General features: G+C 48.3%; 1 protein-coding gene across 3 annotated transcripts in view; it reads left to right on the top strand.

The window, feature by feature from the left end:
- NECAB3 (N-terminal EF-hand calcium binding protein 3) overlaps positions 1-27700 on the top strand; it is a 137050-nt gene that overhangs the window by 40701 nt on the left and 68649 nt on the right. For all 3 annotated transcript variants that reach the window (XM_065565711.1, XM_065565710.1, XM_065565709.1), the window contains exon 3: positions 2918-3026. In XM_065565711.1, the coding sequence (XP_065421783.1) occupies positions 2918-3026 (109 nt within the window). The remainder of the gene's footprint in view (positions 1-2917; positions 3027-27700) is intronic.

Genomic DNA, 27700 nt, shown 5'->3' with positions numbered 1-27700 from the left:
CATATTCAGCAAATCATAACTTTTCCAATGACTCCTCACATGACTTATCTTGTACAAAATGCATCATAATTATGTCATAACTATATTATAATAATATTACTGTGACAAATATGGGGTGCAGTATCACACCCACCCCACCCCCAGCAGCTTGAAGCTGCTGGCTATGTCGGCTGGACTCTGATGGGAATATGTCTTGTGACAGACGCAGACCAGTGGGGTACAGGAGTCTGGTAGAGGACAAATATACTGGTCACTGGATGAGTAGTTTTCTGTTCCCTGAGTGACCAGAGCAGGGGCTGCACTAGAGTAATCAGGAACCTGCTAGAGCCAGTTAAGGCAGGCAGGCTAATTAGGACACCTGGAGCCAATTAAGAAGAAGCTGCTAGAATCAGTTAAGGCAGGCTAATCAGGGCACCTGGGTTTTAAAAAGGAGCTCACGCCAGTTTGTGGTGTGAGTGTGAGGAGCTGGGAGCAAGAGGCACAAGGAGCTGAGAGTGAGAGGGTGTGCTGCTGGAGGACTGAGGAGCACAAGGGTTATCAGACACCAGGAGGAAGGTCCTGTGGTGGGAATAACGAAGGTGTTTGGAGGAGGCCATGGGGAAGTAGCCCAGGTAGTTGTAGCTATCATGCAGCGGTTACAGGAGGCACTATAGACAGCTGCAGTCCATAGGGCCCTGGGCTGGAACCCGGAGTAGAGGGTGGGCCCGGGTTCCCCCCAAACCTCCCAATTGACCTGGACTGTGAGTTCTTCCAGAAGGGAAGGTCTCTGGGCTGTTCCCCAACCCACATGGTGAATTTCTGAGGCAAGAAAATCCGCCAATAAGCGCAGGACCCACCAAGATAGAGGAGGAACTTTGTCACAGTCTGTATTTAAGAGATGAACCACGTAGTGTCAAGGTTTAGTAAAAACTATTTCCCCATGCTAATTTTTCCCCTACTGTTACTCACACCTTCTTGTCCACTGTTGAAAATGGGCCATCCTGATTATCACTACAAACTTTTTTTTTCTCTTGCTGATAATAGCCCAATGTTAATTGATTAGTCTTGTTATAGTTGGTATGGCAACATCCATTTTTTTCATGTTCTCTGTGGATATATATATCTTCCTACTGTATTTTCCACTGCATGCATCTGATGAAGTGGGTTTTAGCCTACGAAAGCTTATGCCCAAATAAATTTGTTAGTCTCTAAGGTGCCACAAGTACTCCTCGTTTTTGTAGTGTCAAGGGTCCTCCCGGGAATCGCTCTGCTGAGTGGGCCTGACAAGGTGGGGAAAGGAGCCCTTGCCTTACAAATGCATTTTGTAGCAACAGCAGCCAAAGGGCTCAAAGCCACATTCAAAGGGGAGCTGTGGGCTCCGATCTCCTGCCCCCACAACTGGATTCCTGGCTGTTTCCTTTCTCTGATCACTTGCCAAGCAGCATCTGATTGCTGCATTTGCTGGCATAGAAGAGGGAGAACCGTATTTCACTCTTTTCCACTATTATACAGCAAGGCAGAGGATAACAGTCACTTGTGTGCCTGATGCGTCCCATGACACTTTTTGCAAGAGTTGGGTGTTAGCCCTGGCATCCTTCTTAAATGCCAGTTTGGATACTAATATGCTGGATCCCTCAAGCGGTGACCACTAGTAGGTAGAGCAGGGGTCTGGGGATCAGGACACCTGGGGTTCTGTTCCTGGCACTTCCACTGACTCATGGTAACTTCTCTATTTCTTCATCTGAATTGCCACTCGCTTGCACCAGTGTTACACAGGTATAACCCCACTGGTTTCTTTGGCATTACTGTTGCTTTACAGTGGTACGAGTGAGAGGGGAATCAAGAAATAGAATCCAGAGGCCAAAAGCCTGTTAAGCCCTCCTCCTAATTCCTCTTTCTGAGCTGGGTTATTCCCTTTGGTTTGGTTAGCCCAAGATTTTCATCTGTGGCAAGTGATTTGGGGAATCTCAGTTCTTAGGAACCCACTGTGAGACAACTGATATGCTGAGCCCTTGTCCTCTGAAAAGCAGACCCCTTTAAGGCACCTCACATTGGACTGCTAAAGACAGACATGCATAATCACCAGTCCCTTTTGAAAAGCTTCACTAGTTTGCTGTCAAGCTTAGTTTGAAATGTTCCCAGTGATGGGGCTTCAGCAGCTTCCTCTGGGAGCCTGTCACTAGCCCAGCAGATCTCAGTGTCAGGGAGTTGGTCCTTAGAGTTTCCTTTCTGAAAATGGGATAATAATACTGAACTACAGGCATTTTGTGAGGCTTAATTAATGCATGCTTGTGGTGTGCTTTGTGGGCCTCGCCTGGAACGAGCTATAGAAGGACTACGTGTTATTATTATTAGAGCTGTGCAGAGAACAGAAGTTCTCCTTGGTGAAGGATCGTAGATTGCAAAATCTGACTTCATTCTGAATCGGAGAGAGAACTGGGGGCTTAATACTTTGGTTTCATTTGGGTTGGTGGGTTTAGTGTATGGTGATAACTGAACATTTTGAAACACTCTGAAGGAAAAGCCCCCCCTCCCCAATTTTTGTTTCAGTTCACTTCAAAAGATTTTGTTTTGACAAAATTCAACTTTAAAAATGTGCTTGTCTTATAATGTAAACAAATGGGAAATGAAAAGTTCTTTCAAAATGCAAAATGGAAACGTTTCCTTCCCCAAATGTCGCTGAGATGTTTTGACAGTATCAGGGCTTTTTTTCCTTGAGTCTCTTCCAAAACAAAATTCTGGGGAAATCGACTTGATTTCATCAAGTATTTCTGTTTTGACAGCCCTGTGTACTTTGGTGGAATGCGGTTCCATTGAAATGTCTATGACCATCCAGAACACTCCCAGTCAGCCCACACTTCTTGTATAGACTTTACATGGCCTGATTCACTTCTCTTTGCAGCTGTATAATTATTCCTCTCTTTTTATTTACATGCAGATGATGGCAAGCTGTCATTTGAAGAGTTTAAGAACTATTTTGCTGATGGTATTTTAAGCTCAGAGGAGCTGTGGGAGCTGTTCAGTGGAATTGACAGGCATCATTCAGAGTAAGTACTATAATGTCCTAGCCAAGAGGATGTGAAGCAGGATTTAAAACTCCATTGTTTGTGGATAGGGTGACATTTGGAGATTTGTGCAAATAAACCTCTGCAATAAATATTAGGCATCAGATAAATCCACATCGTGGAATTGTCAGATATTAAAATTCATTGAATACCAGATATGAATGTGGCTGCAGAGTCCGACATTTGGAGACAATCGCTATCAGATTTATGTGAATTCATTCCAAGCAACATCCATTTAAAATTATGTTACATTGGTTTGCAGTTTAAAAATCTGTTTCAGAAATATGCACTACCGTCAAACCATATTAGAGCCGAGATAGAAGCATGCAATGGGATCAAAACAATGACAATTCTGTGGCGTTAGTGACACATGGGACCTCTATTCTCATTTACATAAAGACTGCTTTGCCCCACCCTGTCAGCATAAAGGGGCCTTCATATGGGATTTAGAGTGACTGAGAATTGAGCAGGAGTACTTGTGGCACCTTAGAGACTAACAAATTTATTAGAGCATAAGTTGTTAGTCTCTAAGGTGCCACAAGTACTCCTGTTCTTTTTGCGGATACAGACTAACACGGCTGCTACTCTGAAACCTGAGAATTGAGGTTACTTTCAATGAAAATAGTGAGCCGAGTTCTGATTTCTATAGGCTGGAGATATCCTAGAGGAACAGTAGAGTTACTCCAGAATTCCACTGTTATGGAGATCAAAGCCTACCCTAGTGTATCATTCTACGCAACGTACATCCAGATGGCATGGAAATGCTGTATTTAATGTTTGAACCAGAGTAAGGACAAATTGCACTTTTTAAAATGATGGAGGCCAATTTTATCCCTGGCCTACATCCATGTAAATGAACGGAGTTGCACCAGGGAGGAATTTGGCCCTAGGCTTTCTACACCATCTGGGAGCAGCCGGACTCTCTGATCTGAGTAGATCCTCGGCACAAGCAAGCAGAGTCTCAGACTGCCGGGCAGAGAGGTCATCTCTTTCCAACGCTTTCATTGTCATGGTATCTCTATAGCTCACAAACATTAATTACTTTCCCCCGCCCCGTTGAGGTAACACAGTTTTCCCTGCAGTAAGACAGGGAACTGAGGCACAGAAAGATGAAGGCCAGATCCTCAAAGGTAAGTAGGCACCTAACTCCAAGTCTGTTGCAAGGCCAGGAACTAAACCTAGATCTCTTTTGCTTTAACCGCATTATAGACTCTAAGGTCAGCAGGGACCATGATGATCATCTAGTCTGACCTCCTGTACATCGCAGGCCACAGAACCTCACTCACCCACTCCCGTAACAGATCCCTAATCTCTGGCTGAGTTACTCAAGTCCTCAAACCATGGTCTAAAGATTTTAAGTTTCTGAGAATCCACCGTTTACACTAGTTTAAACCTGCAACTGACCGTGCCTCGGGCTGCAGAGGAAGACAACCTCCCTTCCCCCACTGTCCTGCATTATGGTAGTAGCAAGATCAGGGCGCCTGCTGTCTTTCCATTTCCATCATTCTGCAGGGTCTCCAGCATATGGAACATAGGGTTTAGCATGAGCGGTGACAGCTGCCACCACCGTGTTTGTATTACCAGAGATTAGAGTCTGTTCAATTTTTTGCCTAGCAGCTGCACAGACTTGTGAGCTCCAAGGGGGATTCCGTTGTCAGAAGCCTGATTGCTGGTTCTGTGCTCTGTCATCTCCAGCAGACTTTTCTCCCCTTAGCCAGGTTTCAGGTGGAACCGACAGCTTTTGCATTAGACCTGTTTGTCTTGGAGGTGAGACTGTGAAACTTAAAGTGAGCAACCAGCCCGCAAACTGCATCCTTGCACAAACACAACATGGCTGAACCACTCAGGCAGGATGACTTGTGAAATGGTTCCTGTTCTGGTGCGGATGCTTGGATCTGGAATGTGTTGAACTGCCAGAGCTCAGAGAGTAGAAATAACTATAGAGATGGTGGCTTGGTCTGTGCTTATCTGGCAGGTTAGCACCCTGCGGGGCTCTGGCATTGAATCAGTCTCCCTGACACTCCCCGGGTATGGAATCAGCAGGTTGTCAGTGAGATCTTCAGGTGAAAGGATGGATCCCACTTATCTATCGGCGGCTATCAAAGCAAACAGTAAGGGGGGTTCCACCTGCTTATGCCATCTTACCCAATTGGCAGGCTGCAAAGACAGTGCCCTCTGCATGCTGTGCAGCTTGCAGTCTGATCGGGTGGTGTTTGATACCCACTTAGCACAGGTGTGAGGTGCTACAGAGCCAGCCCAGTGGATGAAGAGCGTTTTAAATGGCTGACCATAATGAAGTTTGCCATGAGATTTTAAATTAACGCTGATTTTATGGGTAAGGAATAAAAGATCAGAAGAAGAATATCTCTCTATGTTCATTATATGACCCCCCGCTGCCGCAGTATCTGAGCACCTCACAATCTCTAATGTTGTCCTCGCACCCCCCCCCCCCCATCAGGCTGTGCGTGGCTGTTATCTCCCTGGTGCAGATGGGGAACTCAGGCACAGAGAGACTGACTGATGTGGCCAATGTCACACAGGAAGCCTATGGCAGAGCAGAGCGTCAGCCCGTTAGTGATTATCTTCTACATGGAGGATGGGTGAGGTCCCAGAGGGCTGGAGAAGGGCAAACATAGGACCTGTCCTTCAAACAGGGAAGAAAGAGGAATTATAGACCAGTCAGCCTAACTTTGATGCCTGGAAAGATACTGGAACAAATAATTAAACAATCAGTTTGTAGGCACCTAAAGGATAATAGGGTTATAAGGAATAGCCAGCATGGATTTGTCAAGGACAAATCATGCCAAACCAACCCAATTAACTTCTTTGACAGGGCTACTGGTCTAGTGGATGGGGGAAGGCAGTTATCCGGCATACTGGGGGAATGGGGGGTGCCGGCAAGTCAAAAATTCTGGTTAACTAAGAGGGAGGGAGTTTGGGTGCGGGGGGGGGGCCTTAGGGCTAGGGGTTGGGGCGTGGGAGGGGGTGCAGGGCGCAGGCTCTAGGACAGAGTTTGGGTGCAGGAGGGGGCTTGGGGCAGGGGACTGGGGCACGGGAGGAGTTTCAGGGTACTGGATCTGGGCGGTACTCACTTCGGGCGGCTCCCCAGAAGTGGCGACATGTCCCTGCTACTCCTAGGCAGAGGCGCGGCCAGGTAGCTCTGCGTGCTGCCTCTGCCCACAGGCACACCCCTGCAGCTCCCATTGGCCGCGGTTCCTGGCCAATGGGAGCTGCGGAGCTAGTGCTCAGGGGAGGGTGGGGCAGGGCAGCGCACAAGCCCCCATGGCCATTCCACCACCTAGGAGCAGCAGGGACATGCTGCTGCTTCTAGGGAGCCATGCAGAGCCAGGTAGGGAGGCACTATAGACAGCTGCAATCCACAGGGCCCTGGGCTGGAACATCTATTTCCCACCCACTGCTATGCAAAGGCCTCTTCAGCATTGCTGTTCTTTGTTCACCCGTTTGTGCAGCCGTTCCCAGACCCAGAGCTGCTTCTGTCCATCCATCTCTCCCAGTAATTCTCAGCCACTCTTCAGAGTGATGCTTCTTCAGGGCTGCTCCTGACTAGAGCTGGTCAAAAAAGGCCAATTATTTTTTGTGGGGAAATTTTGAAAAATGTTCAATTTTTTTTCGGAATTCCCTGCAAATTGTATTTTATTTCATGACAAACAGAAACCAAACCCCAGCATTTTTTTGGTTTTCAAAGACAGTTTTTGGAAATCAATATGGGGATGTTTTATCACTGGAAAAATGGAACATTTTGACCAGAATGAAATTTTCCACCAAATTGTCTGTTTTGGTTGGTGGTTTTCATCTCCCCCGTAAAAAAAAAAAAATGTGTTGCTCAGAATATTTCAAGCAGCTCTGCCCCAACTCTTTGTCCATTGAGCAGGTCTCCGTCTCTGTGTGAGCTGGAGCCCTCTAGCCCTGCTTGGCATCATTCATGCAACATCCACACTGAATGCTAGAGGAGTGATTCCTGTGCTCATGTGCACATACTCTTCGAGCTGGCTTGCGTATAAATGGCAGTGTAGCCACAGCAGCAGTAGTAGTAGCAGTGGAGGCAAGGCTGCGCCATGCTGAGTACAAACCCAGCTGCCACTACCTGTGCTACCTTGGCGACACTGCTCTTTATACACATGCTAGCTCTCATTGTGCTCCCGCGAGTATGGGCACATGAGCAGGGGAATCACACCCCTCATTCCTAGTCTAGACGTAGCCTCTGAGGGTCATTCTCACATTTGTCTCCATTGACTCTGATGTAACATTTGACTTTTAGGTCAGCTCCTACTGCCCAGGGAGTTTCTTTCCAGAGAACACTTGGTTATACTTAGATTGTAAGTACTTTTGGGCAGGGTTTATAGTTCTGTTTTTGTACAGCGCCTGCTACGCTGGGGTTCTGGTCCGTTACGGGGGCTTCTAGGTGACCACAATACAAGTAATAAATAATTATGTTACCTCTTTTGACATGAGCAGTTTGCCAATATTTGGGGCTTGCTGGTTATTTCTATTAAGAAGAGAACTTGATGATGGAGTCAGGTATTTCTTTGGTGCCATCCTGTTTATTTACAAAGATGTATAAAGTTCTGTTTCCCTGAACAAGGTGGGAATCAAACAGCAGGAGACAGTTTTTTTGTTCACACTACCAAGCCTCTTGCCGGCCAGCACTCAGCCCAAAAGCTCTCTCTCTAGGCTTTTTCTGAGGGCCACACAGCCTTTTGGCTGTCTCCTTGGCTTTTCTGCTGCTTCTCTGTCAGTTTCTGTGGGGTTTCTCCTGCATCTCTCCTACACGCACACAGACACACCACAGCAAAATCAAATTAATCACCCACCCGTGCCTTTATCTGCCCAACCTCTTGGACCGCATGGCCCAGATGTTGCCCAGGTTTGCACACAGTCTAGCCCTTGGGCTCTAGTTGTCCATTGTTTCCGCTATCGCTAAGACAGGGGCATGTAATTGTTCCCACATGCAGCCTGAATGGAAGTCAGACATTATGCCAACAGCCTGAATGAGCGGTGTCACTGCCTCACCCCCACATAACAATGATAACGCTTAACATTAGACACGTCTGTGTCTGAGAGGGGAACGTCCTGCCTATGAACAAAAATGTTTCCAATAAAAATATAAATTCAATTGGCGACGTCAGTGGGGGCCCTATTCTGGGGTGTTTGCTGGACTGGAACTCGCTGGCTTCAATGGGAATTGAAGTACTGGTGAGTTAAACTGAACAACTGGCTCCTGTGAGGTGCAGAGCGCCCTCAGCTCCCATGGGTCAGCATGTTGCAGGAGACACTCAGCCCAGGATTGGGCCCAGAGTTGGGAAGTGCCACTGGACATTCTGAGAAATGCTCCAGGCTGGAACCGGTGGGTATGAAACACTGTCATAAATTATCTCTCCCTTCTTGTCGCTCCAGTTTCTGGGTGACCTCGGAGCCCTCCCCAATACAAGTCACTTGCCCTTGTGTTGGAAACACAAATTATAAAGAGCCAGGCCTGAAGTTCTGCCTTTAGCCCTGGTGCTTTAGAGCATAGCAGAAGGCTCCAGTTTACCCACTGCCTGACAAGGCAGGTTTACCCCGGTGTCCACAGCAGATGACCCAGCACGGCCAGAAGGCACACAGCGGTGAGCAGGGTGCATTGCGAATCAGACGGTCAGTCCACAAAATCAATGCTGCTGTCATTTGTACACAGCCTGACATGCTGCCAAGAAGGCTGGTCTGGGGAGCTGTCTCCACATGACTCTGGGCAGGGGGATGCTCAGGGGATGCATAAGAACAGCTCTCCTTCTCCCTTTGAATCCCACCAGCTGTGGTGTCATCATGGCCAGCTGTCACTGGCTGGTGTCTGTGACAAGATGCAGAGGCCTGAGGTTCTGAGATCATTGAGTGTCAGCGTTCCTGATACAGCCCATTAGCCAGATACAGCCCATTAGCATTGACTGACCCGGGCTTTTCAGTCCTGCTGTTTGTGCACAGCGTTCCAGATAAGGACAAGGAACCCGGCCTTCTGGGTAAAGAAAACTGTGTAAACTGAACTCCCGTCAGTGTTCCTGTCCCTCTGCATTCAGCTCAGCGACAGAAGAATTCACCCAAACAGTCCCGGTGCTTAAACGCCAGCCCTTCCTCTGTGGTGCGGAGTGAGCACGAAGGGGTTTAGATCCCAATTCTGGAGGTACATGAGCAGATGCGTAACTTTAATCTGGTGAGTGGCACCCACTGACGTCAAGGCTGATTTAAATTGCAAGGCCTTTGGGGCAATGTGACAGGCCAGCTCTGATTAGAGAATGAGCCCTGCAGAGAGTGAGGAAAGCTCTCCAGGCAGCAGGGCTGGGGAGAGACTGCAAAGACCCCAGGCAGGAAGGCCCGGAGTTGGAAGAGAAACCTTGGCTTGTGTGGACCTATGCATAGACTTGGGTTGGCGGGTTGTGTTTTATTCACAGTTGATTTTATATTAATAAACCCAGTCCCCAAGGAGGGGTATTTTTTGACCACGAAAGTGAAGTTTATTTGAACAGTTCAAGAGGAGAAACTGAGGCAGACTGCCTGTAGCAGGACCCTAGGCCACAAGGGGGCACACCAGAGGCAGCCAGCCCAGTTACAAGCAGGGATCTGCCCCCTTAGAGATCTGTAAGGCTCCATGTGCAGCTGTGTTGCTAGGTCAGTCGATTACCATGTATAACGACAGCATTGTCGCTCCAGCTCTGCATTGGTGATGTGCATTAGCAGGCTGTGCCTTTGATCTCTGCACAACATTGAGAATATGAGGAAACCACATGGATGCAGTTGGGTCCAAATATCGGTATACGGTAGCTATGCACACATACCAGGTCTAGCTACACACGGCTGCTCTGTTAGGATCTGGAACCTTCTGCGACAGGAAACAAGGAAGCCCACAAGAAAGCGTCCTAACTATTTGAAAGGGCACTCCCCAATCCTATACACTGCAGCATTCTGTGCCCGCACCTCGCTGGCACCGCACCTCGGGCCATCAGAAAGCTGTGGACTTGTGCTGTGTGACTTGGGTATGGTCTGTGTATGGGGGGCCGGTGTCAAACCATCCCAGTGGTCTGCTGAAGTGACACATAATGTGGGGGCCTCCTGACATGTTTCACTGTATGTGTTTTATATATGTGCCCCTTCTGCTCTGCCTCGATGGGGAAGACAAGGGCACTTGGCAGTGGGGCTGGTAGCAGGGGAAGGTGTGGCTGGGGGGAAGGGAAGGCAGGAGCGCTTGGCATGGCAGGGAGCAGCAGGGGATGCAGCAGCAGCTGCTTGGAAGGCAATAGAGATACAAGGAGGGAATGGCTAGAGAGAGGATTTGGGGAAAGTGAGTGAGAGAGGAGCAGGGGGAGGGTGGAGAGTGCGGGGGTAGGAAGATGCTTGTCGTAATAAAGAACTATAGTTAAGTGGAGCGAGAAGTGGCTATGGAGACATCTACACTGCAGCTGAACACGTGCAGTTGGCCCACGTCCGCTGACTTGGATTGCAGGGTTCAGGCTAAGGGGCTGTTTAATTGCAGTGTAGATGTTCAGGCTCAGGCTGGAGTCGGGGGTCCCACGATGGGGAGGAGCTTCGCCATGGTGATGAGTAATTTAGAGACAGGCCCGTCCCAGGGATAAGGAGTAGTTCAGTCAGCATGCAGTCACGCTCCTGGCACGGCCTCTCTGATGCAGGTTTCTGGGCTGTTGTACACCTGCCTTTTAGGGGCTGGACTGAGCCCATCAGGCACCAGCTCATTTCACAGTGGGCACAGAACAGTCGCCAGATGGCAACAACTTTCACTCCCTGCTCCTGAGCTGGATTTGGACTGGTGACCTGACGATGGAATATTCTGTGTCCTTCACTGATCTCACCGCGGCACTTATGGGCCTGGAGGCCCAGCATGGGGCAGGACAGTGTGCTGCTGCATCTAGGATCAGTTCTGGGCAACCTCTGGTCCCGCTGGAAAGTGTCACTTTGTTCTAATAATTGATCCATGTAAGATGCTCAGGGAGACTTTCAGGTAGGTGGGCCGTTCATAAACAGGTGTGTGGGGGGGTCCCCAACAGCAGTTTCATTATGTGGTTACATTAATTTTTACCAGACAAGCAAAATTCTCTTGAACAGATACCAGCTCAGGCACAGAACCCACTCGCCTGCTTTTCAGTGAGTGAAAATAATGAAAAAACTAAAGACATTTTACCCACCTAACAAAGCAACTTACTGGCCCCTGGCTGTGCAGGATTTTATGAGGAAAATTATTTATCAGTTCACAAAAATATCCTGCTGGCAGCCCATCGAGCATAGGGCAGGGTTGGTTCTGGTGTTAGCCAAACAGATTAGACTTTCCCTTGACTCGGCACTTGTGGTGACTCTAGGTCAACCGTTTATTCGGGGTGGGGGGGGAGGAGGCTGTAACTTGCCCTAGAATGTGCATGTGCTTGTTAAAGGCCTGATCCCACTACCACAGCAGTGTTGACTAGCTGTTTAGTGGAGCCATCTCCCTGCTGGTGCTGCTGCTATTCTGAGCGCCCTGCCGGAGTGTGCACGTGCTAATGAACTATGGCCTGGCAGGAGAAACGCGTTGTCTGTGCGACTTGTGCAGTACAGTCCTCTTGCTGCTGCTACTTTGGAGCCCCTTACCGGATGGGATATGGCTCTACAGTCCACTGCAGTGACTCTCAACCTTTCCAAACCACTGTGTCCCTTTCAGGAGTCTGATTTTTCTTGTGTGCCCCCAAGTTTCACCTCACTTAGAAACGACTTGCTTACAGAATCAGACCTAAAATACAGAAGTGTCCCAGTGCACTGCTACTGAAAAAGTGCTGAGTTTCTCATTTTTACCATATAGCTATAAAATAAATCAATTGGAATATAAATATTGTACATACATTTCAGTGTATAGTATATAAAGCAGTATAAACAAATCATTGTATGAAATTTAAATTTGTACTGATTTTGCTAGTGCTTTAATGTTACCTATTGTAAAACTAGGCAAATATCTAGATGAGTTGATGTCCCCCCTGGAAGATCTCTGTGTACCCCCAGCAGTACGTGTACCCCTGGTTGAGAACCACTGGTCCAGTGCACCTGCGTGTATCTAGAAGTGCTGTTCCGTGCGCTGTGAGTTGCACTTAGAACTGGGATGAAGGTCCGTTTATTTTACTCTGATTTTATTATTTTCTCATGTTTCTGGGTGAGCAGTGCTCTCACTCCCAAGTGCTCTCACTCCACTGCTCAGTATAAACTACTCCAGACCTGGAAAGAAATATGGGCTTTGATTATTTGAAGTGGAAGACTAAGCTGCAATGGGAAAGCCCCAGAAAATGGAAAGTAAGAGCAGCGGGGGGAGTAATGTGGGAAAGAGCAGTTGGAGTGAAAGTGACACTATGAATCAAGGGGGATGAGAGCATGGGGGGAGCGACTCACTAATCTCAGAGGGAGTGGTGAGGTATGAAGCACATTCATCCCCATGAATCACTGACAGGGCCGTTGAGCATTTGAAAAATCTCTGAAGAAGCACAAGGACACGGGAGAGTTTTGTTAAATCGTAATGTATTTGTGTATCTGCTCAGTGCTGAGGGGTATGGCTCCTGCCACTGGCTTAACAAGCCATTGCCTTGGGAGATGGAGTACAGAGACAAACACACGCTGGAGATGTCACATGCTGGCTTGCCAAATGGAACGAAGGCCTTCCAGGGAAAAGGAGGTAGAGGGATTGTACCTGTGCAAGGAAGTGTATTCCCACTGAGTGGACTGAGAGCAGGCAGACAGCTGATTTCCCAGGAAAAGCCAGAGGACGTGATTGCCCTTGAATACCTTTTCCAAGAATGACTGAGAGACAAGAAGCCTGTTTCTTTGAAGACACAGCTATTCTGAGCAGAAACTCACAAGACTGGTCAGTCATATTACTGAGAAAGAAGCAAGGCTGGTTGGATAAGGTGCAGCACCCTGGTGCACGTGCCATAGATGCACTGGGTACAGCTGTGTGCCCAGGACTCTCTCTCACCCTTTTAATTTTCAGGGCAGGCGCAGAGGTTAAATGGATCTCAGAGAACATCCTCTGCTGATTTGACTCCCAAAGCATCACATGCCCAGCCACACTCCCTCTCTCTAATCAGCACTGCCTGGGAAATAGCCAGCAGGAGTGGGGAGCGACTGGATTATTTGCATTCAGTGAGACAGCTCAATTATGGGAAACATTTTCACTGGCACCAATCACCCCTTCTGCTTCCCTTGTGACTTCCCATTGCCTAAAGCAGGCCAGGTCTCTCCAGCAGTCGGCTCAGATCCACAGCAGGCTGATGGGATAGGCTGTGATGGGGATACCCCCTGAGTTCCCACCAAGGGAATGCTCATTAAGACCCATCACCCGCACTCTAGGCGGTGAGAGCGGCTCATAGATCACTTCAGGTTCCGCCCCAAACTCTATAATCAATTCATGTTTGCAAAGCACGTTGAGCTTCTCAGATGGCAGATGATAATGTGAGTTCTGATTTTAATAAGCATGCACCTTGGGAATGCATTTTTGCCTGCAAAGCAGTCAGAGCAAAATGAGGAGACACTTTTAATAATCTGTGGCAGACTGTCTTTCCAAAGTGTGATCATATCTAGGTCACTGCTACCCTGCACTCTTCTCAGCTCCTGCTCTTACACATGGAGAGGATGTGGATATTACACCATCTCATTAGCCAAGGGAATGGTATAAATAAGATGGGGCCAAATACTGGGCGATGGTGCAAAGTCTGAGTCAAAGGACTTTGGTCTGCATGAAAATGTCTTTCCCCACCCTCGCTCTGTGTTCGGAGACTCACTTTTTACATTACAAACATTGAATCTATCTCCCCTTGTAAGTATGCTCACACTTCTTATCAAACTGTCTGTACTGGGCTATCTTGATTATCACTTCAAAAGTTTTTTTTCTCTTAATTAATTGGCCTCTCAGAGTTGGTAAGACAACTCCCACCTGTTTATGCTCTCTGTATGTGTGTATATACATCTCCTCAATATATGTTCCATTCTATATGCATCCGAAGAAGTGGGCTGTAGTCCACGAAAGCTTATGCTCTAATAAATTTGTTAGTCTCTAAGGTGCCACAAGTACTCCTGTTCTACTTTTTACATTGCTGCCCGGGAGGGGCCAGCTTTGATTTGCCTGAATTTGAACCCACTTGAACATTGTGGTTTTGTAAAATTGACTTGATCAGCATTGGGTTCCCACCCTGCTGGGTAAGACTGTGCAGAAAGGGAGCCAAGAGAAAATACCTAACGAAGCAACCTGATGGGAATTGGGACAGAGAGACGGGGAGAGTGAAAACAAATCCAGAGAGACTGGGAGACAAAGAAGCAGCGAGGGGCACAGAGACTATTCAAATGAAAAGAAGAAATGCAGTTGATATGGTGTGTATAGGATCATGCTTGTGCCAGCTGAGTTTCTATCATATAGGACCTGATCCCAAACTCCTTGAAAACTGTGGGGATCTCTCCAGTGACCTCACTGGGCTTTTTTGGATCAGGCCTGGAGAAACAGGCTGATCTACAGCAAGAAAAAAACATGTTGATTTGTAAACAGACTCATCCTTAGGGGTGGAACTGCAGGCCAAAGTCTAACCCTGTCACACTCGGGTAGCACAGCAGGGTTTCATGTGTGTTACAGGCACTTTGATGCTCTGGTGATGGGCACTGGCAGAGACCCAGAGGTGAGGATAGAAGTTGGCCCCATGAGTTTAAATTAGAGGGGGGAAGATTAAGAACAGATGAGACGAACCTCTGTAAGGGATGGTCAAGGTTTACTTGGTCCTGCCTCGGTGCAATGGGCTGGGCTTGATGACCTCTCAAGGTCTCTTCCAGCCCATTTCTGTGATTCCTCAAATAAAACTAGTTCATGAACCTAAAAACTGGATCAAAAATTTCTCCAGATCACAAACTCTCCGAGTGTGGACTTCACATATGTCCCTAATTGAAGCCATTTGGGTCTTTAATCAACTCAGCCTCGCTATCAATGGTGTTCCACTTTAAGTCCATCATAAGCAGGTTCAGCTATAAATGTATTTCAGTCTTCCTTTATATCATGTCATTTCTCAGCACGATGTTCCAGGAGGCCTCCAATCCCAGAAGCCCTCACCGTCACTCCAGAAGGGAAAGTATAAGACAGCTTCTCCTCCCTCTGGCTTTGATCCAAAGCAGGCAGGTTACATTTTCATTGCCAGCTTGGTTCAAGGAGAGATGATGATGGAGATTTTTATACACAACACGGAATTTGGCTGGGTAATGGAATGATCCCTTCACATCTTCTGCCATACACACCTGTCTCACTGCCAAATCTCTTCTACTCCCTTAGGTAACAGGACTGACATCTGGGAAGATGAATATTTTAGATCACTCAATGTAAACGTGCGGTACTCACCTCTGTGGTGCCTCCTGCTGGTCGTCTCAGGGAATTAGCTCTTTTCTAGCCTGGGCACCCTCTGTAGGCTGGTGTCCCGCTTGTAGCTGGTCCCATGTCCCTCCCGGACCCCGGTGCCCTTTACCCTGGGGCTGCCCCCTGGCAATACCCCAACCAGTCTCTATGGGTCTCCCCTCTCTGGGAAACCCCCAACCCTCTAATCCCCACCTTGCCTCAGTCTGGGCAACTGCCAGTCACCACCAAGCCCCTGCTCCTTGGGGCAGACTGCAGTGTAAAAGCCACTCATCATAGGCAAGGGGGTTCGGACCTGCTGCCTTCCTCTGCCTCCTAATACCTCCATGGGCCTTGGACCAAGCCCTGCAGCCTGGGGAGTTGCCAGCCCGGAGCGCCCATGTTCCTCTAGCTTTCCCCAGCCCTGCTCCACTCCCAGTACCCTTTCTGCAGGTAGCCAGGCCCTGCTCTCTCCCAGCCTGGAGAGAGACTTCTGGGCCTCTGGCTCACAGCCTTTTTTATACAGGCCAGTTGTGGCCTGATTGGGGCGTGGCCCAGCTGCAGTTGCTTCCCCAATCAGCCCAGCTTAGCAGCTTTCAGCCACAACCTTCTCCCAGGGCTGACTTTAACCCTTTTTCAGCTGGCATGGGGGAGCCACCCCACTACACTCAGGGCTGACTTTAGGAAGTGTGGGTCCCGATTCGAATACCCGGCGGTGGTCCATGTCTTCGGCAGCACTTCGGCGGCGGGTCCTTCACTCGCTTCAGGTCTTCCGCGGCACTGAAGGACCCGCTGCCGAAATGCCGCTGAAGACCCAGAGCGAGTGAAGGACCCGCCGCCAAAGTGCCACCGAAGACCCGGACTGCCACCGGGTGAGTAAAAATTAAAAAGGTGCCTAAGTTAGGTGCTCTTCTTTAGGGCATGTGGCCCTCTTAGGCGTGGGCGCGGGGCCCTTTTAGGCTCGGGGCCCGATTCAGGGGAATCGGGGGAATCGGCCTAAAGCCGGCCCTGACTACACTCATGCATTATTTTGCTCTTCTTCAGTGCAGCCCCCATTGTCCTGTCTCTCATTTGCGCTCTCTCTCCCCTTTGTTGCTGTTTCTCCCTCCTTTGTATCTGGTGCTCCTGGTGATGAAAGCAACATAATAATTTAGCTACCTAGAGTAGAAAGATTAGATCTAAAGGAATAAAACTCATAGCATGTTCCAACTTGTCTTTTTCTGGAGACTTCACTCTGGCTCTGATAAATAGAGAGCAGGTTGGAAAATCAAAATATTTCCTGTGAGAAATTTCAAATGAAAAATCTTTCAAATTTTTTGGTTGGAAAATTTCTGTTTTCCCATGAGACCTTTCAAATGAATTCAAAATGAAAATGTTCAATTTTCACCTAAAATGTTTTTTAATAGAACTGAAGCAAAATCTCATTTCAAGCTGAAACTGAATGAAAATTTGTTTCAAATCAACATTTACTTAAAATATCATTTTGTTTAGGTTTGTTTAAACCAAAAACTCAAAATGACATTTTAAATGGAAACAAAATGGGGGGGAAAATGTTTCATTTCAAAATGTTGATTCCAAACAAAAAATTGTATTTGGATATTTCCTGCAGGAAAATCATATTTTTTTGTCAGAATGGACATTTGCTCACCAAAAAAAAGAGATTCAGTTTCAGCAAAAGTCTGTGTTTTGGTGGGAAAACTTTCCACGGGAAAGTTCTGACTAGCTCTATTGAAAAAGTTTCTCAGTTAAGCTGACATACCCAGCCTTGAAAGGATGAAGTAGCCCTGATTTTCACTGGGTTCACCCACAGCTGCTTGCAGAACAATGCAAGTCTCCAGAATTCATTCAGGGCAGCACAAGATCAGAACATGGTGCTGTGGGTACGGCTACACTGCAATAAAAAAATGCAGCACCGAGTCGCAGAGCCCGGGTCAACTGACTCGGGCTCACGGGGCTAGAAATTGCAGTGTAGACCTTTGGGCTCAGGCTGGAGCCCAGGCTCGGACCCCCTCCCCTCTCATGGGGTTTCAGAGCCTGGGTTTGAGCTCAGACATCTGCGCTGGAGTTTTTAGCCTTCCTGCCCGAGCCCCATGAGCCCGAGTCAGACACCCTGGGCCAGCTGCGGTCGTGCAGCGTAGACGTAGCCTCATCTCCACCCTGTCGTCACACTGCATTAAACACCTGTCAGGGATGAGCTAGGTAGACTTTATCCTGCCTTAGCGCATAGGGCTGGATTAGAAGACCTCTCAAGGGCCCTTCCAGCCTGACATTTATTTGATTCTATCCGTACACAATAGTTGCACAATTTCAGGTCACCAGGCAGCAGTGTGACCTCATGCTTTGAACGTGGCCCATGGGTTCCCAGGCAGCACGCAGACTCCGGTCACCACCCAGCAGCTCACCAGAACGGTGGAGCGGGGGCCAACAAAGCTCTAGTTCACAAAGGACCCTGCCCACAAAGCTCCTGATTGGGGGAGATGTCCAGCCCTACTGGGAAACTCTTCTTAAACCAGAAAGAGGCACAGGAAGTTGTCTCAGCATCCTTGGCTAACTGCTACTATGAACCTTGCCTACTTGCCTGACTCCTGAACCCTGCCTCCCGCCTGTCCCTGGTTCCTGTCCTCCTTATCCCAGACTCCTGTCTGTTCCCGGTTCCTGCTTTCCTGTCTCACTCCTGGTCCCTGCTCCTACGCCCTACCCCTGACACTGGCTCTGACTTTTGGCTTGGCACCTGTCTCTGACCCTGGCTCTGGTTCCAGGCTTCTGACTCTGACCACTGGGCTGACCACCCATGCCCTGGTCCCTACACCCACCAGCACCACCATGCCACACTCATGCCTATCCAACAACAACCTGTGCCATGCTCCCAGCCACCCAACTTCAATCCCATGCCGTGTCACCCACCCAGTAGCAACTCCACGTCACATCTCCCCACTTAGCAGCAACCCCAACGGCATGTTCACATCCATTCAGCAGCATCTCTATACCAGGTTTCTCCCCAGCCTCAGTGCAACTTGGATGAGCCCCAGCACAGCTCGCCCCTGTTCCATTCTGTACTCTATCCAAGACACCACACTCTCAGAGAAGAAGAGCACCCTGGGATGGCAGGCTAGAATGGTTCTCAGTATAAGGGGGGAGGGATAGCTCAGTGGTTTGAGCATTGGCCTGCTAAACCCAGGGTTGTGAGATCAATCCTTGAGGGGACCACTTAGGGATCTGGGGCAAAAATCAGTACTTGGTCCTGCTAGTGAAGGCGGGGGCTGGACTCGACTCAATGACCTTTCAGGGTCTCTTCCAGTTCTATGAGATAGGTATACCTCCATATATTAACCATTTCCAGGATGTCTGGAGTCCTGCTTACCTCACCTCAGCAGAAGACCCTGTGCACGGTGCCTCTCTCTCAGGTCTCTGCTGCAAATCAGGCAAAGTGGGGACATCAGTCTTGGTATTGCACATGCCAGGTGAATGTCCTGGGCTATTGGCGCTCCCTGATTTTTCATAAGAAATTTGGAAAGGTCTCAGTTTTGTTTGCAGTGTGGTTTCAGCCGTGTTGGTCCCAGGATATTAGAGAGTCAAGCTGGATGAGGTAATATCTTTTATTGAGCCAACTCCTGATGGTGAAGAGGACAAGGTTTTGAGCTTACACAGAGCTCTTCTTCGGGTCTGAGACACTAAATGATATCCCAACATCATCAATTAATCAAAACTACCCCAACCAGAGCTGAATTATCTGTATTCTCCAAGGGACTGAACTTCTGACCCACCACAAGTCCTGATACCATGCTAATGTGAGGGGGACTAGAAGAATTCGTTTGCTGACTCTGCCCCAAAGAATTCTTTCACAGCAATGACACCACCATTCACAGCTACCACATCCCCACCAATAGTCATAAAAAAAATCATCTGGCTGGACACGCCTCAGCAGATGAAACCACACACTTCAGCATTACATTGATTGCTTCAGAAAAAAAAGAGTGTGAAATCCTTAACAAGCATCACATCCATCGCAATCTCCCCACCGTTGAGAGGACAGCCATACAGCCCCTGAAATCCAGCCACCAGACAGTGATCAAACCACAGAAAAGGGCGGGGGGTGCCATCACAGTTCTCAGCCAGGATGATTACATTAATGGGGCCAACCGACAACAGGGCTGCCCAGAGGATTCAGTGGCCCCCTGCCGCCAAAGACCTGGCGCTTTGGCGGCGGGTCCCAGGATGGAGGGACCCCCTGCCGCGGGTCTTCAGGGCACTTCGGCAGCGGGTCCCGGGGCGGAAGGACCCCCCCGTCGCCGAATTACCACCGAAGACCCGGAGCGGAAGAAGCTCCAGGGGCTCGGGCCCCACAAGAGTTTTCCGGGGCCCCTGGAGCGAGTGAAGGACCCCGCTCCAGGGGCCCCGAAAAACTCTTGTGGGGTCCCCTGCAGGGCCCGGGGCCTGGGGAAAATTGCCCCACTTGCCCCCCACTCTGGGCGGCCCTGACCGACAACTGTCTGGCATTACCTAATATAAAAAACTCAAAGAAGACCCAACACCACAATCCACCCAGGAATTTAAGGATCTCATCAAATCCTTCCCCAGACAACTCAAAGAAAAACTCTACAACCTCCTCCCCAATGAACCTGCTACATGCTTCCCAGATACACAGACAAGGGAACCCAGACAGGTCCATCATATCTGGCCCTGGAAACCATCCTCACCACTCACCACACAAAGAGCCAGCTTCCTCCAGGACACAACCGACTTCCTCCAGAAACTCTGCAATGTTAACAACCTGCCTCAGAACACTCATAGACTCATAGACTCATAGACTTTAAGGTCAGAAGGGACCATTATGATCATCTGGTCTGACCCCCTGCATGCTGCAGGCCATAAAACCATCCCTACCCCTTCCCTGGACTCTGCTGTTGAAGTCCCCAATCCTGTTTTTAGTGACTGCAATCGGCAGAGACCCTCCTGCTAGAGATCCCTGCCCCATGCTGCGGAGGAAGGCGAAAAACCTCCAGAGGCTCAGCCAATCTGCCCTGGAGGAAAATTCCTTCCCGACCCCAAATGTGGCGATCAGTAAGACCCCGAGCATATAGGCAAGAGTCTCCAGCCCGACCCCGTTAGCCATTATACTATTTACCCACCATTGCTTGGCTTTCCTTGACTACTATGTTTTACCATTAAACCATTCCCTCCATAAACTTATCTAACTTTATCTTAAAACCAGACAGGTCCGTCGCCCCCACCGTTTCCCTCGGTAGGCCGTTCCAATATTTCACCCCTCTGACGGTCAGAAACCTTCGTCTAATTTCAAGTCTGAACTTCCCCACGGCCAGTTTGTATCCATTCGTTCTGGTATCCACGTTAGTACTAAGCTGGAATAATTCTTCTCCCTCCCTTGTATTAATCCCTCTAATATATTTAAAGATAGCAATCATATCCCCTCTCAGCCATCCTTGCACCATGGATGTCACCTCCCTATACACCACCATTGATCCCAATGATGGCATCTCTGTCTGCTCAAATATCTATAAGACAATGGACAATACTCAGATATTCATCCCAAACGCGCCAATTTCATCCTCACCCATAACTATTTTATATTCATAGAAAGATAGGGTGAGAAGGGACCACAAGGATCATCTAATCTACCATCCTGCCAAGATGGAGGATTTGTTGTGTCTAAACTATCCAGCCTCCTTTTGAGAGCCTTCAGTGAAGGAGCTTCCACAACCTCCCTAGGCAAGAAGGAGGTTAGTGCTCCAGGTGAGACTTGAACTCACAACCCCAGCATCACTCCACACCATACTGCTTTATAAGTACTGTGCACTAACAGTTGTGCTACTGGAGCACACAGGTTAATTTAACACTGGGAACAGCCATGGGTTCTAGGATGCCTCTCCATTAAGCCAACCTGTTCACGGGCCACTTTGAGGAAGAATTTCTGGAAAAATGCACCACAAAACCAATGGTATACCTTGATGATATTTTCATAATCTAAACTCCCTAATGGATTTCCACCACAACTTCAACCACCACCCATCACTCCATCAGATTCTTGCGAGAACTCTCCCACACCAGCATCAACTTCCTGGACACCACGACGAGCTTCGACAGTGGACCCCTACAGACAACTATAAACCCAAGATCAATACACTAACCTGCTCAGATCCAGTTACTACCCCAAACACACCAAGAAATCTGTTATCTACAGCCAGACACTCAGATACCACAGAATATGCTCTGAGGAGAAAGTCCGGGATACATACCTTAATACACTTAAAACTGCTTTCACCAAACAAGGACATTCCATCAGAGAAGTAGATCTCATCATGGAATGGGCCACCCAAATACCCTGAGAGAACCTGCTTCAATATGAAAAAAAAACCCCACCTCTGATGGCATAACCCTACTTGTCACCTACCACCCCACACTGAAACCCATATGGAGTATCACTAAACAATTACAACCCATACTCGATGGGGACCACATCTTGAAAGAAATCTTTCCTGAACCCCCTCTTCTGGCCTTCAAACAACTCCCAGCCTTTACAAGCTCATCATCAGAAGCAAGCTCCCCACAGGCCAGGATACACCAACTCAAAGTGGCACCAGATCCTGCCATAACAACAGAGGCAAAACATTTAGACATATCTGCTATGATGATCAATACCCGCCCAGGACCACCGCCCACAAGGATCCTGACTGGGGACTATGACCGGCCCCATTGATTGGCCCAACCATACTATTTAAGCCAGAAGGAGGCACAGGAAGTTGTCTTAGCAGTCAGGAAGTCTCTCAGCTGGTGCACTGGACCTGACTTTTTCTTGATCCCTGGTCCCTGATTCTAGCTCTGACCACCAGCTTGGTTCCTGATTGTGACCCTGACTCCTGGCTTGGACTCTGACTCTGACCACTAGGCATGACCATCCCTGTTCTGACCACTAGGTCAGACCACCCACATCCTGGTCCTGACAGTATGCCCTGTGCACACTGCAGACTCTGGTTATTGGACACCTATTGCATGGTGGTGCCATTCACTATTCTAACTTTTCCCCCTTGAAGTGGTTGTATTTTAATGATGGGTGAAATTATTCAAAGACAGACTGATAGATCACAGTCATAGATATAGAAATAAATGCAAAAATATTATGTTTAAAGAGCATTACTAAGGTTGCAAAGACAAGTACTCAAAACTTAGGAAATACCAGCATTCAGGCTGCCTATGCAACCTTAGTTTGGCCCCCTGTGTATATGTATTATAATACAGTCTTTAATTACATGGCCACATGCTATTTTTTCCACAGGTCCTCTGCATCATTCAGTGCACAGAACGGACAGCGTTCATTGAATGAGCAGCTATTCAATATTTTGTTTTTTCATTGTTCAGTGTCTGGCCTCGTCCCTTATTTACTGCATACTGTGCAAACCTTGCTCTGAAGACAGAAATATTAATTTCCTCAGGGGCTTTTCTGCAGTACTCATCATGACAGTATCGGAGTGCTTCACAAACGCTAATACATTTATTTTCACACCACCCCTGTGAGGTGAGGGGATGGTATCCCCATTTTACAGGTGGGGATTTGAGGCACAGAGATGAAGGTCAAAAGTGTTCACTAATGTTGGGTGCCTGATCTGATACATTTATTCCAGAAAGGAGCTCAATTGCTTTTTATATTTGCCCTTAATGAAGGGCAGCCGTTACATCCACTAACTTCAACGAGGCTTCGCCCAACCCCCAGCATAGCTGCATTTTTCCCTAGCCTTGTTCTCAGAAACGGCTGAATCATTTTAGCTGAAACTTCCCAACATAGTTCAGCCCAAATGGTTAAAATTTGGCCAAGTTATATGCAGCTGAAAACAGGGTTTTTATAATGGGTAGTGTTGGGCAATCTTAATAATAAGTGGTGCTACGAGCCCTGTGTAGAATAGTCTGCAAAGTACTTTTGGATCCTTTGGAAAATGTCCTACACCACGAGATGGAGAAAGTAAAGTGTTATTGTTCTATTTGTTTAGCCTCACAACGGTAGCTCCTAAAAGCAATGTGATGGCAATATTACCGCCTGACTGTCTCTCTCTTTAAACAAACCACTTAAGTCAGCAATCAGCAGAGGAATTCTGACATGAAATTAATTCTCAGAAAATGTAACCAACCAGTCTGTGTTTGTCTCATTATTTCCACTAATCTAATTTTTTTTATGGAGCATTTCACTCAGCTTTCCACTTCCGTTGTTTTGGTCTGGAGAGGCCTCTTAGTATAAATTTGCTCTAGATTGAAAATAGGACAAAGAAGACACTCATTTATGGACAGCAGAGAAAGGAGGTGCCTTTCTTTCCCTGCAACTCAGACACAGACACACACGCATGTGCAAACACACGGGTGCACAATACCACTTTTGAACCTTTCCTACAGGTTCTAGATCCTCTTTACAGCTGTCTCTCACAAACTGTGGGGTCTGCCCTCCCACCCCGCTGTGGTCTGGACAGTGCCTGGCTGGGGACAGAAGCTCTTGATGAAAATCCAGAGGTGGATAAAGAACTAGTTAAAGGGGAGACTGCAGTGGGTCGTACTGAAAGGTGAACTGCCAGGTTGGAGGGAGGTTACCAGTGGAGTTCCTCAAGGTTCGGTTTTGGGTCCGATTTTATTTAATCTATTTATTACTGACCTCGGAACCGAATGTAGGAGTGTGCTGATAAAGTTTGCGGATGACACAAAGTTGGGAGGTACTGCCAATTCGGAGAAGGATCGGGATATCCTGCAGGGAGATTTGGATGACCTTGTAAACTGGAGTAATAGTAATAGGATGAAATTTAATAGTGAGAAGTGTAAGGTGATGCATTTAGGGATGACTAACAAGAATTTTAGTTATAAGCTGGGGACACGTCAGTTGGAAGTAACGGAAGAGGAGAAGGACCTCGGAGTCCTGGTTGATCGCAGGATGACTATGAGTCGGCAATGTGACGTGGTCGTGAAAAAAGCTAATGCAGTCTTGGGATGCATTAGGCGAGGTATTTCTAGTAGGGATAAGGAGGTGCTGGTTCCGTTATACAAGGCACTGGTGAGACCTCATTTGGAGTACTGTGTGCAGTTCTGGTCTCCCATGTTTAAAAAGGATGAATTCAAACTGGAACGGGTACAGAGAAGGGCCACTAGGATGATCAGAGGAATGGAAAACCTGTCGTATGAAAGGAGACTCGAGGAGCTCGGTTTGTTTACCTTAACCAAAAGAAGGCTGAGGGGGGATATGATTGCTCTCTTTAAATGTATCAGAGGGATAAATACCAGAGAGGGAGAGGAATTATTTCAGCTCAGTACTAATGTGGACACGAGAACAAATGGATATAAACTGGCCGTAGGGAAGTTTAGGCTTGAAATTAGACGAAGGTTTCTAACGATCAGAGGGGTGAAGTTCTGGAACAGCCTTCCGAGGGAAACAGTGGGAGCGAAAGACCTCTCTGGCTTTAAGATTAAGCTTGATAAGTTTATGGAGGGGATGGTTGGATGGGATAATGTGATTTTAGTCAATAGGTCAATAACGTGCCATCGCTGGTAATTAGTAACAATGGTCAATGATGGGATATTAAAAGTTACTACAGAGAACTTTTTCCGGAGGGTCTGGCTAGAGAATCTTGCCCGCATGCTCGGGGTTCAGCTGATCGCCATATTTGGGTCAGGAAGGAATTTTCCTCCAGGGTAGATTGGCAGAGGCCCTGGAGGTTTTTCGCCTTACTCCGCAGCATGGGGCAGGGGTCGCTTGCTGGGCAGGGGTCACTTGCTGGAGGATTCTCTGCGACTTGAAGTCTTTAAATCATGATTTGGGGACTTCAACAGCTGAGTCAAGGGAGAGAATTATTCCAGGAGTGGGTGGGTCAGCTTTTGTGGCCTGCATCATGCGGGAGGTCAGACTAGATGATCATAATGGTCCCTTCTGACCTTAAAGTCTATGAGTCTATGAGTCTATGGGTTTTATTTATTTGCAATCTTGAAAATAAGAAAATACCAGTGGTTGCCATGAATTCCCTGCAACAGTCCCCTATTCCAGCTCCAACTACTGAGTCTTTCATGCATGCAACAGGATTTTCCTCTGCAGTGACTCCTCCCTGTATCACTGGCAGTGAGGGCAGGCAGTGGGTTGACTGTCACCCTCTGCTCCCAATGCTTCCCTGCCAGTGCCCAGCCAGCGTAGATCCTCTGTGGAGGACAGAGGGGAGGGAGGAGGCAATATCTGCCTGGGAGATGAAGGAGCCAGAATGGGGAGACCCAGGCTGGTCATGAGCTCTTGTCTCCCCATGGGCAAAGAGTTAACTAGCAGTAAGATTTTGTTATAAACGCTGTGTGTACCTCCGTGCACTGCATGATATCACCCTGCCTGCTGCACAGGGTGAAATCAAAGGGGGCAGTAAGGGGGAAACCAGCAGGGAATGGCAAAGAGAAGATGCATGCCAAGGGCCCTTGGGGAAACAGTTAATTGGGGAATACCCCCCACCTGGCTCCAGCTAGGTTAGCGAAGTGTATTCCTCCCAGGCTGAACACAAGGTCAAAGAGGCTACTAAAACCCGAGAGACACTATCCTCGGCAGAAGGGGCGGGGAGGGGCCAGGGCGGCTGGAGGTGAGTCTCTGACAGGCTATGTCTACACTACAAGCTGGGGTGTGATTCAGGTGGGTTTGTACTCAGCACAGCTCAGCCCTGTAACCCCTGCCTGTTCGGTGTGCTGTGCTGTCCCTCTCTAGTGGCAGCTAGACCAGCGAGTGATGAGCCGGCTACAGCCCTAGCTAAGAGAGATGTGTCTTTCAGCTCATGCATTAGAGGCTCTTGCGTTAAGCTCCAGAGGTCCCAGGTTTGATTCTGGCTGCCAACCAGAGTCTGCTGGCGTAACACTACCACGGCTAAGCTGCTAGTAAGTAGGGTGACCAGACAGCAAGTGTGAAAAAATGGGGTCAGGGGTGGGAGGTAATAGGAGCCTCTATAAGGAAAAGACCCAAAAATGGGGACTGTCCCTATAAAATCGGGACATCTGGTCACCCTACTAGTAAGAGAGTGAGCATGTATGTGAGTGGGGGAATCACTCCCCTAGTGTGTGGAGTAGACATCGCCAGAGAGACAGGGAGTGCATGCTGCAGCAGTGCAGGCTGCGTCTCACATCCCAGAGATGGAGGTAACTGGGCTGAATGGAATTTAAAGGCTTGCAAGGAGAGATTGTGGGTTAGGAAAGGGGAAATAGGTGTATAGACCTTTACTGTGTAGGGGGTTAGACTGGATGACTCATCTAACCCTATGATATCCTTTGCTATGAGTGCCAAGTACCAGTGGGTGAATGAATACTGCTTTGCTTTGAAGAAGCTGTACTAGTCACTTTAATTGGCTCACTGGTTACAGGTCTCTGGATGGAAAGGGCGTACAGGTGCCAAACCCAGGTGGGCCTGTCCTGTTCACACGATTGGGAAGCCGGGGCTGCAACCCAGCAATCCAGTCCCGGAGTGGTTGGATCAAAGTGTTCCACCCAGAGAGAGGTGCAGGAACCGGGCATGTGACCTGAGGTGTGCACTGGAGAAGGACTAGAAGGGGTCAAAAGCACAGCTCACCCTGCACCTTTGACATTCCCCTATTCTGTCCTCCCATCCTGCAGCTCTGTAGCTCTGTTCCGACATGGGGACCACAGGTCACGCTCAAGTTTCCATGCAGGTCTGTGTTTCCATGCCTAGATGAGCCGCATGCCCAGAAACCAGCTTCTCCCTCGGTGGCTCCCTGTGTCAGGGTTAAGGTTCTCATCCATGTATCTACTGCAGTAGCCTGGTTTTCCACTAGTGGCTAGTCAAGATGAATGTTGCCTCCAGCACGCAGGAAGGGCCTGAGCTCATTTGCTGATGGCTCTGGAAGGACACTTTTGAACGTGACATGGCCCCCGCGTGATCTTGCTTTAAAAATAAATTCTAAGCAGTGCTTTGCTCTTATTGGCGAGCCCCTGCCCTCTTGAAACAAAGCCTGTGACTCCCCAGTGCTGTGGGAGAGGTTAGAACCTGGCCCTTTGAACCCACCATCCTCTTGGTTACCATTCCAAATTTCACTCTGAGAACCAGAACGATTGACTTGCATAGAAAACCAGGACAAAGTGAACACACTGCAACCTGATCCATGGCTACAGATCCTGCTGCTGCCTTGGAGGTAGCTGGGAGCAGCAGGTGCCGAACCTCTCTCAGAATCTGGCCCCTGCTGAACACCTGTGTAACTCATCTATTTTTTAAATAGAGCTTTTAAAAACATGCTGATGAGCAGTATGTGAACTGGAGAGTTCA

Source organism: Chrysemys picta, chromosome 13, assembly GCF_011386835.1.
Source record: "Chrysemys picta bellii isolate R12L10 chromosome 13, ASM1138683v2, whole genome shotgun sequence".
Taxonomy (NCBI): Eukaryota; Metazoa; Chordata; order Testudines; family Emydidae; genus Chrysemys; species Chrysemys picta.
Note: the sequence above shows the minus strand (reverse complement) of the source record. Positions and strands in the feature narration are given on the sequence as shown.